Source organism: Polistes fuscatus, unplaced genomic scaffold (assembly GCF_010416935.1).
Source record: "Polistes fuscatus isolate 324 unplaced genomic scaffold, CU_Pfus_HIC Scaffold12, whole genome shotgun sequence".
Classification (NCBI taxonomy): Eukaryota; Metazoa; Arthropoda; class Insecta; order Hymenoptera; family Vespidae; genus Polistes; species Polistes fuscatus.
Window position 1 is genome coordinate 4,765,620 of NW_025113020.1, and position 14,627 is coordinate 4,780,246.

The following is a 14,627-nucleotide window of genomic DNA, read 5'->3' on the forward strand; positions in this document are numbered from 1 at the left end:
AAATATGATTACGTAAAAAATTTTTTTTTGTTTATTTTAATACAATTTTCGTGATTTTTTTAATGATAAAGAAAAAAAGAAAAGAAAGAATAATAACATATGACTGCTCGTTAATGAACGGTGTAATTAATAATTTGCAAAATTTGGTGTACAAAAAAAAGAAAAATGTACTCGAAGTATATAATTAGTATTATTATGATTATTAATAACATCGTTTCTCGGTAATCGTTAGATATGCTTAGTTTTCGATTAATGTACTCTTATTTTACGACATTTAAAATTATATATCTATTTTTTTTCTTTCTAATTTTGTTCGTTAAGATATTGAGAAAAAAAAAGAAAAAATGTTTTTCCCCTCTTCTTTCTTTAACGATCAAGATTTTGACGATAAAAGGAATCATATATGCGTGCATACGGATTCTCATAATTTTCCATTCTTACGACGTGCAACTATTATTATTATTATTATATCTTTTATTTATATTGTATTACGTAGAATCGTAAAATCAATTATATCTTAATATTTCTTAAAACTATTTCAAAATTCTTCGAATAAATATTGTAACGATAAAAAAAAAAAAATAAATTTTAATATCTTAATATTAAATAAGATAAATAAATATAATAATATTAAATAATATTATTAATTAATTATTATTATAATAATATATATATTAATATATTAATTATTAATTATTATTATTAATAACGTAATAAAATATTTCTAATTTTACAAATGATATTTATTTAATATAATAAAAATGACGAATAATTATATATATATAATATAAATAATTAATAATTAATAATTACTTTTTTTTGAAATATTCAGATCTTTTATTTGATTTATTAAATATTTTGTAATTTTTTGCTTATTCTATTCTTTGTATAATTAATTTCATTCACACACTGTGTATATCAATTGTATAGAATATCATATTCAAATAAATCAGATAAAAAGTCGTAATTATTATCATTACTCGTGGTCAACGATCGAGTCAACAAAAGTTCTCGTTAATGACCTTTGAACTAACGTACAATGTTCTCTTTTTTTTCTTTTTTCTTTTTTCTATTTTTCTTTTCCTGCATTGTCCTCTTATTTGTCTGATTAATGGTATATATATATATATCTTTTATCGTTCAATTTTTAATGTCTAATTTGTTTCTTTAATGAATCCAATTAAAATTGGACGTACATTTCAACAGATTTTGTAGTCCTCGTTGTTGTTCATGATTAAAAAATAATTTGTTAAATTGTATAATAAAAAATATATTATCCAAAGCTGAAGGATTTTGAAATTCGCCAATAGAGAGAAAGAGAGAGAGAGAAATGAAGATGAGAATCTCTTGACCTTAACACCAAAAAATCGGTAATTCCGATTCGTCGGGATTTATAAAACGATGACGTAATACTTGCGTATAGACGAGAGAAACACCGAGACGTATTTTCCTTTCATAAAATTCCGTCGTTGTAGTGGCGCCAATGACAGCAAAAAAAAAGAAAATATTTAAAAAGGCATAGATCATTCCTAAAATTACTATACAACGCGCGTCCAATTGCAAAATCCGATCTTCCTGAAAGTCCACTTACCAACAAACAAAAAAAAAACATAAAATAAATAACATTTTGAAACGTATAATTATTTCATTAGAAATGGGATTGATTGGTCGTACGTATTCCTTGGGTTTTTCCCAATTTCACGTTTTATCCCCAGAAATAAAAAGAGAAGAAGAAAAAATAGGGGAATTGAAAAGGTCAAAATAATTAACAATAAAAACAATAACAAATATATTCGAATAATGAGATATGTAAATTGATCGTTCGAGAATGTTAAAGTGACGATATAATTATTGTCGTTTAAAAAATTGTTATATTATGGGAAATACCAAGGGTAAGGAAACCAGATAGGAATTGGTATTTAACTGTGTTAAAAGAAAAAAAAAAAAAGAAATAAAAATAAAAATAAAACGATAAGAAATGGGTAAGGATACCGCGCCATCTGAAGAAGCATACAAGTTGTACTTTCATTTAAACGTAAGATGATGATGATGATGGTGGGGAATAGTTCTCATAAGCCCAGAAAGTGGTAGGGATTGTTCAAGTTCAGCTGAGACAGTGCTACGGTGGAGAACTTTTACCATCCTCGTCAGGTTCTACAAAACTCATATCGGAATTCTTCTTTCTTTCTTCTTTCTTCTGTTTATTTGAAATCATTTCAACTGTAAGTATAATCGATTATATAAATTATTAATATAAAAAAAAAAAGAGTATTGAAAGAACATTTGACAAATAATTTGATTCAATTTACATTCCGAATCAAATTAGCGTGTCCTTTAACGATTGAACGAAGAAGAAGAACCTGCCTTCCTTCCTTCCTTCCTTCGATTGGTTCATCTGTTCTTTTTTTCTGTTTTTTATTTTTAAATTGTAATCCTTCCAACGATTTTTATATTTTCGTTTGCTTATTTTTGTATTCGTTTGTTTGAGTTCTCGTGTTCATGAATTAAATGAATTATCTGTAGAAGATGGAAGTAATTAGATACCCATTAGAAAAGAACGTTTACGTCAATATATATATATATGTGTGTGTGTGTGTGTGTGTGTATTACGATAAAAAAATATACCACAAAGAGCACGAGTTAGTCATCATCTTCGTGTTCCTTCTTTTTCTTTTTCTTTTTCTTATATTTTTTTTCTTTTTCTTTTTTTTCTTTTTATTATCTTTTTATTATCAGTTTATCATCTTCGTGGTATTTTATAAATTAGGAACGGACACAAGATTTTTTTCCTTGTCTATTTAAATGATAATCATCAATAATTAAACGAAATTATTTTATTATCTTCCTTTTTTTTATTTTTTTCTTTTTTTTCTATTTCCGAAGACACAAATGTTTCTAATCGATTAAATTAAAAGTTTCATTAATTTTCTTTAGAAATATAATTAACGCGTATAAATTAATAATGAATATTAACTAAATGAATAATTTAAATATAAAATAATTGATAAATTTAATATAAAATAAATGAATAATTGATATTAACGAGAATTAATATATCATTTTCATAACGAATATATATATATATTTATACACACTTATTTATTTATTAAACATATAAGAAATATTCGAATATGAATCTCATGTTAAATTACGTCCTTCGATCGATTGTCCTTGAACAAGGTCGATGCCAGAATAAAACTTCGATGCAAGGAATAAATTAATTCCTCGATTAATCTCGACAACTTTTAATCAAAATATTCAAACTATACAAATTGTGCAATCAATTTCACGACGTACGTCATTTATACATATCGATTTAAAAAAATCCTTGAGAATATATTTACGCAGGGGAATGGAAAAATAAATTAAAACATTATTTATACATTTAATCTTCTCTCGACACTATGATTATAGATAAATCATTTACATAAACATACTAAATACCACATTACTGTAAGTGTAATTGTGTGTACATAGTTCGTAATAATAATTATCACTCATACACAAACAATAAACTAGTATTGGGTATCACCATAAATCCACGATTTATTCTAGATAACTATAATAATAATAATAAACATATATATATATATGAACATGGAAATTCCAAGATAGTTAATTACGTTCTCAGAATTAACTATCTACATCTCGAAATATTTTTACCATATACATACATACATATACATATACATATACATATACATATATATATATACTAGTGTAGAAATAATTAAAAAACATGCGATTAAGATTACAATTAATACGATAAAGATATTACTAGGAATCCATTAATAATTTCAAACAAACGTAATACACTCGAGAACGTTGAAATCTTAAAATTATAAATGCGAATATAAAAATAAATATTATAATATTGAAAATATTATAATACTCTAACGTGAATTTATAATAATCTTTCGAAAATTTCCTAATAATAAAATTGTTGAACGCTGAATTGTTCTTTCTTTTTCTTTTGGCATACAATCAACGTAAAAAACATCATTTTGATTTGTAATTTTGATTTGTTTTTTAGATGAAGAAGACACTGTTAACGTTGTTGGGTTTGATTGCCCTAAGTTTAGCCATACCACGTCCACAAGGAGATAATTTAGATAATTTGATAAGCAATGTTTTTGGCAGACCACCATCCTCGACTATTCCACCATCGGCATCAAATAAAAATGGAGATTTGGAAAGTCTTATCAATAATATTTATGGTAGAAATAATACCAGTACATCGCCTACTACTATTCTTGGAATAACAAATCAACCTATTAGAACGAATAACAATTGCGATTGCGTTCCTTATTATCAATGCAAAAATGGTACAATTTTGGATAATGGAGTTGGCATCATTGATATCAGGTCCAGTTTTGTTATCGACCAAAATGGGTGAGTGCGTTCCCAAATAGTCTCTTTTTTTATCAAATCAAATTGGATTGTTTGTCTCTTTTTTTTCTTTTTTCATTATTTATTTATTTAACAATTGGCTTATATATTCATTGGTTCTATTCTATTCGCATGTATTTTGTCTTTCTTGGAAATTGATTACTTCATTTCTTTTGGTTTGTGTTTTTCAATGATGATGATGATGATATCCAAAATTATATTTTATTTATTTTTCTTTTTTTTTTAAATTCCTCCACAGCATGTTGATTATATTTTCTTTTCATTCTTTTTTTTTTTGTTGTTTCTTTTTCTTATTTTACATACAATTATTACAATTGTCCCTTTGGAAACAAAATCTTCTTTAAATGATTTTATTTTCAACAAAATGACAAAATTCAATTTTGAATTTACCCAAAATTTGAAGATATTTGTTTGGATCATTTTTGAATAGAAAAATCATGTATGTTGATTGTATATATATATATATATAATCGTCGTTTTCAAAATCACATACATGCAATTCAAATATTTATACTATAATATAACCATTGAAGAATGATTCATAAGTGGAGACTATTTTGGACGCCAAAGTAACTTCGTTTATTTTTAAACAAATAGTCGAACGTTACCTCAACCCACCCCCTTTTACTATTACACCATCAAAATATAAAATAATTTGATGTTACATTTAATAAAAAGAACAATCTTGCCAGTAGTTTTTATCATAATATGAATTTTTCTTATAGAGCATCTGATGGGCCTTGCGAAAATTATTTGGACGTATGTTGCACACCACCAAATCGTGTGATAGATAAAGGAGATTACAGTACACCACCACCAATACCAAATCCAAATCCAAATCCAAACCCAACGGTAAGAACGAGTTGTGGTCAGAGACATGCTAAAGGTGTTGGTTTTAGGATTATTGGGGATACCAATAACGAAGCACAGTTTGGTGAATTCCCATGGATGGTAGCAATACTCAAAGAACAAATTATTGGATCACCGGACGGAAAGAAAATAAACGTTTATCAATGTGGTGGTGCACTGATTACTCCGAAAGCTGTCCTAACAGCAGCACACTGTGTAAAAGAGTAATTATCAATGATATTTAAATGATTATTTCAACTTTTATCGTTTCCCTATCAATCCTATTCTCCCCTCAGTCTCCTCCCCCTCCTCCTCTTCTCTATTATTTCTGTAACACGTTGTTATGTTTTATTCGTTAAACAGCGTGAAACCTTCGGAACTTCGAATACGTGCCGGTGAATGGGACACCCAAACCAGCAACGAAATTCTTCCATATCAAGATCGTTCGGTTGACAAAATCGTGGTACACGAAAAATTCCATGCCGGTGCGCTTTACAACGACATCGCTGTGGTATTTCTTTCTCAACCAGTTAACATAGCTGAGAACGTTGACGTCGTTTGTCTACCTGATAGTAACGATGTCTATGACGGAAGTAAATGTCTTGCCAGTGGTTGGGGCAAAGATGTCTTTGGTAATTCAAATAAAAACGCCTAATCAATTTATTAATCATTCGTATTTATGTGTAATAGCTTTATTTAATTCTAGGTAAGGAAGGCCATTATCAGGTGATTTTGAAAAAGGTTGAATTACCTATTGTACCTCATGATACTTGTCAAAATGTTTTGCGTAACACGAGATTAGGCCAATATTTCGTATTGGATCGTACTTTCATTTGTGCTGGCGGTGAAAAAGGAAAAGATACTTGCAAAGTATTATTATTATTATTATTATTATTATTATTATTATATTTGTTCATTTATATATAATTTATTTATTATTATTATTATTATTAACATTATTCTTTCAGGGTGACGGTGGAAGTCCATTGGTTTGCCCATTAAAGGAAAATCCTAATTATTATGTTCAAACTGGAATAGTTGCATGGGGTATTGGTTGTGGTGAAGACGGAACTCCGGGAGTTTATGCTAACGTTGCCGAACTTAAACACTGGGTCGACGAACAAATTGTTTTTAACAATTTGGATAATACCATTTACCAATACAACAAATCTTAAAAGAGACTGACAATTTCCTTTTACTTTTTATCGGCTAATATTGCCTTTTGTTTTTTTATTTCTTTTTAGTTTTTCTTTTTTCATTCCTTGTATTTTAGCAAATAATTTCTTTTTTTTTTTTACATCCAAATCATTTTTTTCTATATCGACAATTTATGCACTTGTATTCATGCATCTCATATGTAACAATGTATTCCGTATTAGACAATATATTAATCATTGCTTTTCTGACGAAATAAAACAGAAAAAAATGATCGGTACTATTTAAATTATTATTTAATATTTCAGGATATTCTTTTCTGATCTGTAACAAAAAATGGTTAAGGAAATAATTTATTCTTTTCTTTTTTTTAAACCATATCGTATGAGATATTTCTATTTTATTTAAATTTGATGAATATACATATAATAAATGCATTTTAAGCATTTTTGTTCTACAATAAAATACACATTTATTATACATTACATAATCAAACATTTATATATCATATAACATAGATTTTATTTTATTTTCTTTTTAATGTATTAAACATAGAAAATCATACACATCAATACTGTATTCATTACACATAATGTATTTTATTAGAATATTATAATCTTTACTTTCATTTTAAGCAATATCGATGCTTGACATATTCTTTTTATCGAAATAGTTAATTTAAATTTGGCGGCATATTCGTGATTGTGTGTCCGTGATCGTATACCACGTGACCATACACCACGTGACTTGTAGTTCTAATAAGCACCGCTACGTGACGCTTCGATCGAGTACCAGTCATTACCAACCATTTGCAAGTGTTTACATAGTAATTATTTTCTAATCATAATACTAATGCGATTTTAATGATAATAGAGGCTCATTAGAAAGATAAAACATTAAGGTATGAGATTATTATTATAGAAAAGATATTTTTATCATTGATAAATTTCTGTTAAATACATAATTGTTTTATAATGTAATTGTCCAACAAATGAAAAGTTTTTTTTTAAATATTGGAAAAATAACCTTAATATTTCATTATTTATCTTTCCACCTATTATCTTGTTATTACTATAGTTTTATATAAATGTATAAATAAATGCAGTTAAAGAGATCATTCTCATTTTTTATATTACTGTATGTTATATTTGTAATAATTCTTTTTTAAATATTATATGTCTTGTATAATGTAACATAATCTGTAATTATGTTAGTTTGTTGTTTAATTATTACTTTATTGTCATTTCAAAAAGAACTTTTAACTATTTAAAATTTACTAATAAGCGAATATATTGAAAACTGGCTGATATTTTGAACGATCAGAATGTATATTTCTAATTTTTCTAAATAATTTTATTAATACTCCGTTGATATACATATTATATATTAGAACGTTTACGTTGAAATGTTAGATTTTAAAAGAATTATTTAAAAAATTAGCTAATTAAATATTTATAATTAATAAATGTTTTAATGTATGCATTAAAAATTAATGAAACTAGTGGACCGATTTAATTAAAATTTTACATAATGTTTACGTATGAACTTTTACTCTCTATGCATTAAATAAAATAATTTATTAAATATAATCTATAAAAAAAAAGAATAAACTAAATCACAGTTAAGAGAAATTAATAAAATAATTGATGGCACTGTTTGTATTATTTCGATGTGATTATTATACTATAATAACGTATTACATTCGCATATATTTGAATATATTAATAAAATGTTATAAATGTACTACTTTCAGATGATATAAGATTATTGTTTGTTTAAAATAAAAAACAATTAAATTATCATTACCTATAAATAAGATCTTAACAACGATAAAAATAAATAAAATAAATAAAAAATATATAATAAGAAAAATGAAGAATAAAATTGATAATACTGGATCGATATAAAAATTTCCAAACAATTAAAAACTTTGAGATTAAAGTAGCATAAATAATTAAGAATATAATTTATATATATATATTATATATATATATATAAATTAAATCTAATATTCCTGGTCGTTACATACCCAAAACATAGTTTTCTCATTAATTATAATAACGGGACCTAAACGACAAAAATAAAAAATAAAAATATATACATATATGTATAAACACAACAATAATATAATTATTTATAAGAAATTTAATATTAATATTAAACTCACCAAGAATTTTGAGAATTATGAAATACTTTAGGTTAAGTATAATTTTCCCTTCTTTCTGGCAATTGACGATATTGCATTTTATTATGTAAATTTTGCATATTATAGAGAATAATCCATTTGCATGTTGGCGTCGAGGCCTGAAAAAGAAGAAATTCATGAAATATTCTGCGATACAGTACGACACAAACTATTTTCATTGAATATTATATTTTGATATAATTTCTTATTATAAAATATCATAACTTGACAACACGCTTACGAAAATATCCCATCATCCTTTCATCAAATCCATTCGCTCTCAACGTCTAATACAACTTCTCTCGAGCTGGCGCAGCACATCCAAGTTTTTTTTTTTCATGTAAACTTCTTTCTTTTTTTTTTTTTATATAAATCCTTTCTTTCTTCCTTTCTTTCTTTCTTTCTTTCTCACTTCTCTCACCTCTCTCTCCCTTCCTTTCGCTCTTTCTCTCTCTCTCGCTCTCTTCTTTCTTTCTTTCTTACTTTCTTCCTTTCTTTCTATCTTTCTCTCCCTTTCTCTCCCTTTCTCTCTCTCCCTTACCCTTTTTTTCCTTTAATTTCTTTATTTATAATATTTTTTTTTTTTTTTTTTTTTTTAATTTAATTTAATGGTACAGCTGGAATCCCAGTCGTTAAACTCACAAATTGTAAACAACGTTTCACAAAAAGGTAATTTTTTTTTTTAATTAAATAATATTTAAGAAATAAAAGAGGGAAATTCTACGATAAAAATCATTGAGTAGATTGCGAATCACTTCGGTCTGTATCGTCCTAGAAGAATAAAATTTTAGTGAAGAGGAAATTCAGGATCTCAGGCAGTCGATTGATCCACAGTTTTGACCTGTAATTTGTGATTATTCCTTTTTTTTTTCTTTTTCTTTTCTTGTTCCTGTTGTTATTATTATTATTATTATTATTATTATTACTATTATTACAAACATTTTATTTTCCTATAAATATTAGAACTTAAATTATTAGAAAAGAAGAATTATATAGACTAAATTTTAGTCGCAAAGGTCTTGTTCGATTCAACGAAATCAAGCAGGGATCCTTTTCTACAATTAATAACAATTATACAAATGTAATAATTTTGTTTTTTTAATACAATGGATGTTTTAATTAGATCAAGAAGACAATGTTTATGTACGACTGCTATGATTCGATAATACAAAGAGACACGACTTTGTTTCTGGTAACTCTTCTTTTCGTTAATTCAAAAACCGATCATTTAACTAGATTGAAATAATATTATGAGATAAGCGCGATGAGAAATATATTGAAAAAGTATACGATTAATATCCCACATTTATTTGTTCGACATATTTAACGAGCAAACTTTACCATTTCTCTTAATAACTCGTCATTGGAAATATTTAATGAAGGAGTAGAATAAGATCATGTGTGTTCTCTTTGATGGAAGTTTAAAAAAGTAAGATTAAAAAAAAAAAATCTTCATTATCGCTCTTCTTCGCTTGAATTTCTTTTTCTCATCTCTTTTGCTCGATATTTACATCGATATTGTAATGATACAAAATTTGTATGTTAAATGAAAAGGATGTAGAGATGATATTATTATTATTATTAATATTATTATTATTATTGTTATTAATATTATTATTATTATTAATATTATTATTATTATTATTATTATTATTATTATTATTAATATTATTACCACATACCCAAAAAGGAGAAGTATCTTAAGAATTTAATTTCATTTTGGAAACGACACTTCCACAGATTTTCTTTCTTGTGGATCAGTAAAGACGGTTTCGGTTTTCTTTCTTTCTTTTTTTTCTTTTTAAATTTTCTGCACACGATTATAATAAATAACGTACTCTTTGCAACACACACACAAACTCTCTCTCTTTTTTTTTCTCTCTCTCTCTCTCTCTCTGTCTTTCTTTATCTATCTAGTTATTTATCTATTTCTCTCCTTCACAATTGTTTATCCGTGAAATTACCGGTCTGTACTTTAAATACAATATTCTGAAAAGAAATCTTCTCAGCGGCAATTTATGTCATTTTCCAAACATTTCAGGCATCAAACCCGTTTCATTTTCAATATATATAAATTAATTATTCTAATCATAAAATTATTAATCGAATAAAAATTTATTTTAAACGGATAAGCAACAATGCCAAAAATGTTTGAAATACTTTCTACGAATACTTTAAACTCTCTCTATAACTTTATATAATATATTCAAGAGATTAGCTCCACAATTGTGTTTTATCAATTTAATATTTTATCATCAAAAAATTGATTATTAATTCATATAATAAAAAAATTAATTTTTATCCGGTAGAGTTAAAATTGTAGTATCGATAATAGAATAAATGTTTGCATATAGTTTCAAAATTGAATTATAGAGAGTCGATATACGTTTCATATTCGAATCGTGTATTCAACTAACGATTGACAAAAGTTAGGCGAGAATGAAACCGTTTACACAATTTATGCAGATAATTTGTCCGCATTTAACAAGTTTCCTTTACGTTTAACTTTATTTTTTTTTTTATATCGCAGAAGAATACACGTTTCGAAATGAATGAAAAGTAAATTAAAGAAATTAGTATATTCATTTTCCATCCATTATATTGTTTACAGACGTCGCTCAGTCTTCTTATTTGAACGCAGTTCAATCTCATAAAGTTCGACACACAATAACCATTTTCATATTGATTTTTTTCAAGATATACACAATCATATGATTATTATTTTCTCTCACTCTCTATCTCTCTCTCTCTCTCTTTCTCTCTTCATTATTTATCATTGTCTTTTATTTATTTCAAGCAATAGTTGCCGGTTTCAAGATTGCTGGAATAATAATTGAATTCTTTTAACGTTTTCAATACTATCTTACACGGGGAATTAAAAAAGAAAAAAAAAATACAAGATAATTCATGTGTGGGGGGGAGGGGAAAAAAGATTGCACGAGTATTTGAAAAAGTTTAGCATTGTAAGGATTTAACACTGCTCAGAGGATTTTTTGATCGTAACAATAACTTGAAATATATTTTTGTTACGTTAGAAATATGATTAGTCTTTCGAATACCACAAAATATATCCATTTTATTAATCATACTCACATGCTTGACTTTAGTGATCGATCAGGAACTAGTAATCCAAAGTGGCTAAACAATAAATACCACAAAACATACATTTTTTGATATCGCTTAAAAATAAGCGTAAATCATAGAAATTTTGTGCGCAGAAAGTTATTTCTAAAAGACGATAAAAAAAAAATCTGCGTCATTGTTACAATCAACAATCCACTCGTTATATTCATGATTTCTATATCATCGTAATCAATTAAAGAATGAGAATATCAAATGCGTGTTACAATATTACAATTCTTTACAGTTATTTACAAACATCATGAAAAATTTGCGTATCGTATTTAAGATTTTAATTCTTCTTTTTTTTTTCTTTTTCTTTTTTTTTTTTCTTTTTTCCTTTTAAATGTAATTTTTAATACTCAAGGCATGCTTCTTATTAATAATAATCGATCAACTTCGTTTACGTTTCTCGCTAAAATTTTATTAATTTAGCCATCGTACTAAAAATTCACTACGATCATGCACTTGATAAAATCATAATTGAGGGGCGGGGTTGGGGGTTGAAGGGGGAAGAGGGAAAAAACGTTTCAAACGATAATTCATTAATAATGCCCTAGATAAAGAAATAACTCTATTTAGAACGATTAATTTGTCTCTAATAAGATATAATCTCGCTGAATGTGTGGTCTCGACACATCTCACATTATTATTATTATTAATATTATTATTATTATTATTATTAATATTATTATTATTCATATTATTACTATTATTTATCTAAAATGCTCGTTAAGCGATGCAAATGGAAATAAATCATCAGGCATTATTTGTAAATAGAGACTAGAAAATATTCACAAAGTGTTTACTTTTAAGAGTTTCATTCTGCTACAGTCTTCGTATGTTAAATATGGCTTACAACAGAGATATAATAAAAATCTAATAACTCGGACAATTAAATTCTATTTTAACGTTTTACCAATTTCACCTATCTATCTATCTATCTCTCTCTCTCTTTCTCTCTCTCTTTTTCTTGCTCTTTCGTTCCAGCTCTCTTTCTCGCTCTCTCTCTCTCTCTCTCTTTTTCTTTCTCTCTTTCTCTCTCATAATAATTATATAAAACACTCAAACAGTTCAGCCAAAAAGGAGACATATCAAACACACAAATGACTGTGCATCATTCAAATGACTTGCAATGTATATAAAGAACTCACCGCTCTCGTCTCACATTATACATCCCATTATTAAAAAACAATTTGTTTTCTTAATCATGTCAAATACACTTATTTCAACATTTCATCATGCCTGTTAATTGTCATAGTCGATCACTTTCATTATTAACGAAATCATTCATCGACATACACACAAACATCGATTCGGATAGAGATTCAAACTCAATGAAATAATATCCCTGAATTTTGGAATAGAATTAAAATAACTTTGCGATAATAGCGTTGGAATCTTCTACAATTAGACCGAGTGTTCTTTATTTTTTCCTTCATGAAGTTTGGGAAAAGGCAAAGTAAAGAAATGATAGACCTTGTATCCGTTGTTAATTAAAAGGACAGTATTAATTTCTTTCTTTTTTTTTCTTTTCTGTTTTTTTTTTTTTCTTAGAATCAATGCTGCAGCAAAAAACACCCTAACGTACTCGTCTTTAAAAAGACTCGTACTTCTTAAACAATGTTAAAGAAGCACGAGTCTTAATATTTGTTCTTCGATAAGGTACATTTTGCTACATCAATGCTTAAGTATCAAATAAATAGCACAACAACAGTGAAAGATGATGTATAAGGATTCATTTATTTTTTGTTTTTTCTTTTTCGACAATGTAATCATAAGATATTAGCATTCTGAAATAGCAGATCTAAATAACTTCAATGGAACATACAGTTAGAGATTATGAAATATATGCTTTCTTTCTTTCTTTCTTATTTTTTGTTTTCTCTTTTTTTTTCCTTGCATCTAAACTTTCTTGCGCCATCATCTTTTTGTATGTTAAAGTATGACTACAATTGTGAATGTGAAATCCGTAGTGATTTTATATTCTTTTTGTTTTTTTTTTGTTTTTTTATAATTCCAATCTTTGAAAAAAAAAAAAAACAAACACCCCGTAAGTAAACCTACCAGTACTTTTGGAAAAAAATAAGATAAAGTTTTTTCTTTTTCAATCGTCAATTTTTCTTCCCAAGAAAAAAAGAAAAAAAAAAAAAAAAGAATATTCAAAGCGTTAGAAATTTATTATATAAAATTCTTGAATTTATTCGACTCATTCAAATTGAAACATATCTACCGATCCAAATGCTTCTTCCCCTTTCACACACAATCAATCAATAATTTTGACACACCCGCACACCTAATGTAAAATATATACTACTAACCATACTCACACACATTAATAATTGTGTTTTGCGTGTGTGTCACGCTGTGCTAAAGATTAAGAAATAATGTAAACCAGTAGCTTTTTTTACGCAGTCACACGCGTATCCTGAATTACAACGTTCATCCGTTCTTTCTTTCAAATCCCCCTAAGTAAATAGTTATTTCTTTAGAAACAATTATTTTCTAATAGAATTTTTCTTATTTCTTTATTATTATTATTATTATTATTATTATTATTATTATTATTATTTTCTTTGCAATTCTGGACGATCTATTTTTATATTTGTGAAGAAACAAAAAGAAAAGAGGAGAAAATAAATAAATAAAAAAAAAAGAGAAAAAAAAGGAAAACAAAAAGAAAAGAATAATAATAGAATGTACGTAAAACAAACTTTCTCTATATATTCCACCGTAATTTTTGTCAGAGTAAATTTGCTTTGCCAAATATAAGAGCATACACTTTTATCATATTTGATCAATGCAAGAAACAATTACTATGCTCAAATATGTTGTGTATATATATATATATATATATATATATATATATATATATATATATGTGGTGTGTGTGTGTAATTAATAAAAA

At 26.3% G+C, this 14,627-nt stretch overlaps 1 protein-coding gene across 1 annotated transcript; it reads left to right on the forward strand.

Annotated features, from left to right (window-relative positions):
• The first annotated feature begins 2,079 nt into the window (after positions 1 to 2,079).
• LOC122513606 (phenoloxidase-activating factor 2) lies at positions 2,080 to 6,440 on the forward strand. Its single transcript, XM_043630029.1, has 6 exons — positions 2,080 to 2,222; positions 4,034 to 4,392; positions 5,136 to 5,483; positions 5,623 to 5,891; positions 5,966 to 6,129; positions 6,228 to 6,440. The coding sequence occupies exons 2-6, from the start codon at positions 4,034 to 4,036 to the stop codon at positions 6,432 to 6,434; spliced, it is 1,347 nt and encodes a 448-aa protein (XP_043485964.1). The 5' UTR covers positions 2,080 to 2,222; the 3' UTR covers positions 6,435 to 6,440.
• The last annotated feature ends 8,187 nt before the right edge of the window (positions 6,441 to 14,627 follow it).

What these genes read in the sequence shown, in the direction of transcription:
- LOC122513606 (XM_043630029.1), top strand. Translation starts at nt 4,034, where the DNA reads ATGAAGAAGACACTGTTAACGTTGTTGGGTTTGATTGCCCTAAGTTTA. An exon ending in TTTGTTATCGACCAAAATGG is followed by an intron (nt 4,393 to 5,135) that starts GTGAGTGCGTTC and finishes TTTTTCTTATAG; the next exon opens with AGCATCTGATGGGCCTTGCG. An exon ending in TTGGGGCAAAGATGTCTTTG is followed by an intron (nt 5,892 to 5,965) that starts GTAATTCAAATA and finishes ATTTAATTCTAG; the next exon opens with GTAAGGAAGGCCATTATCAG.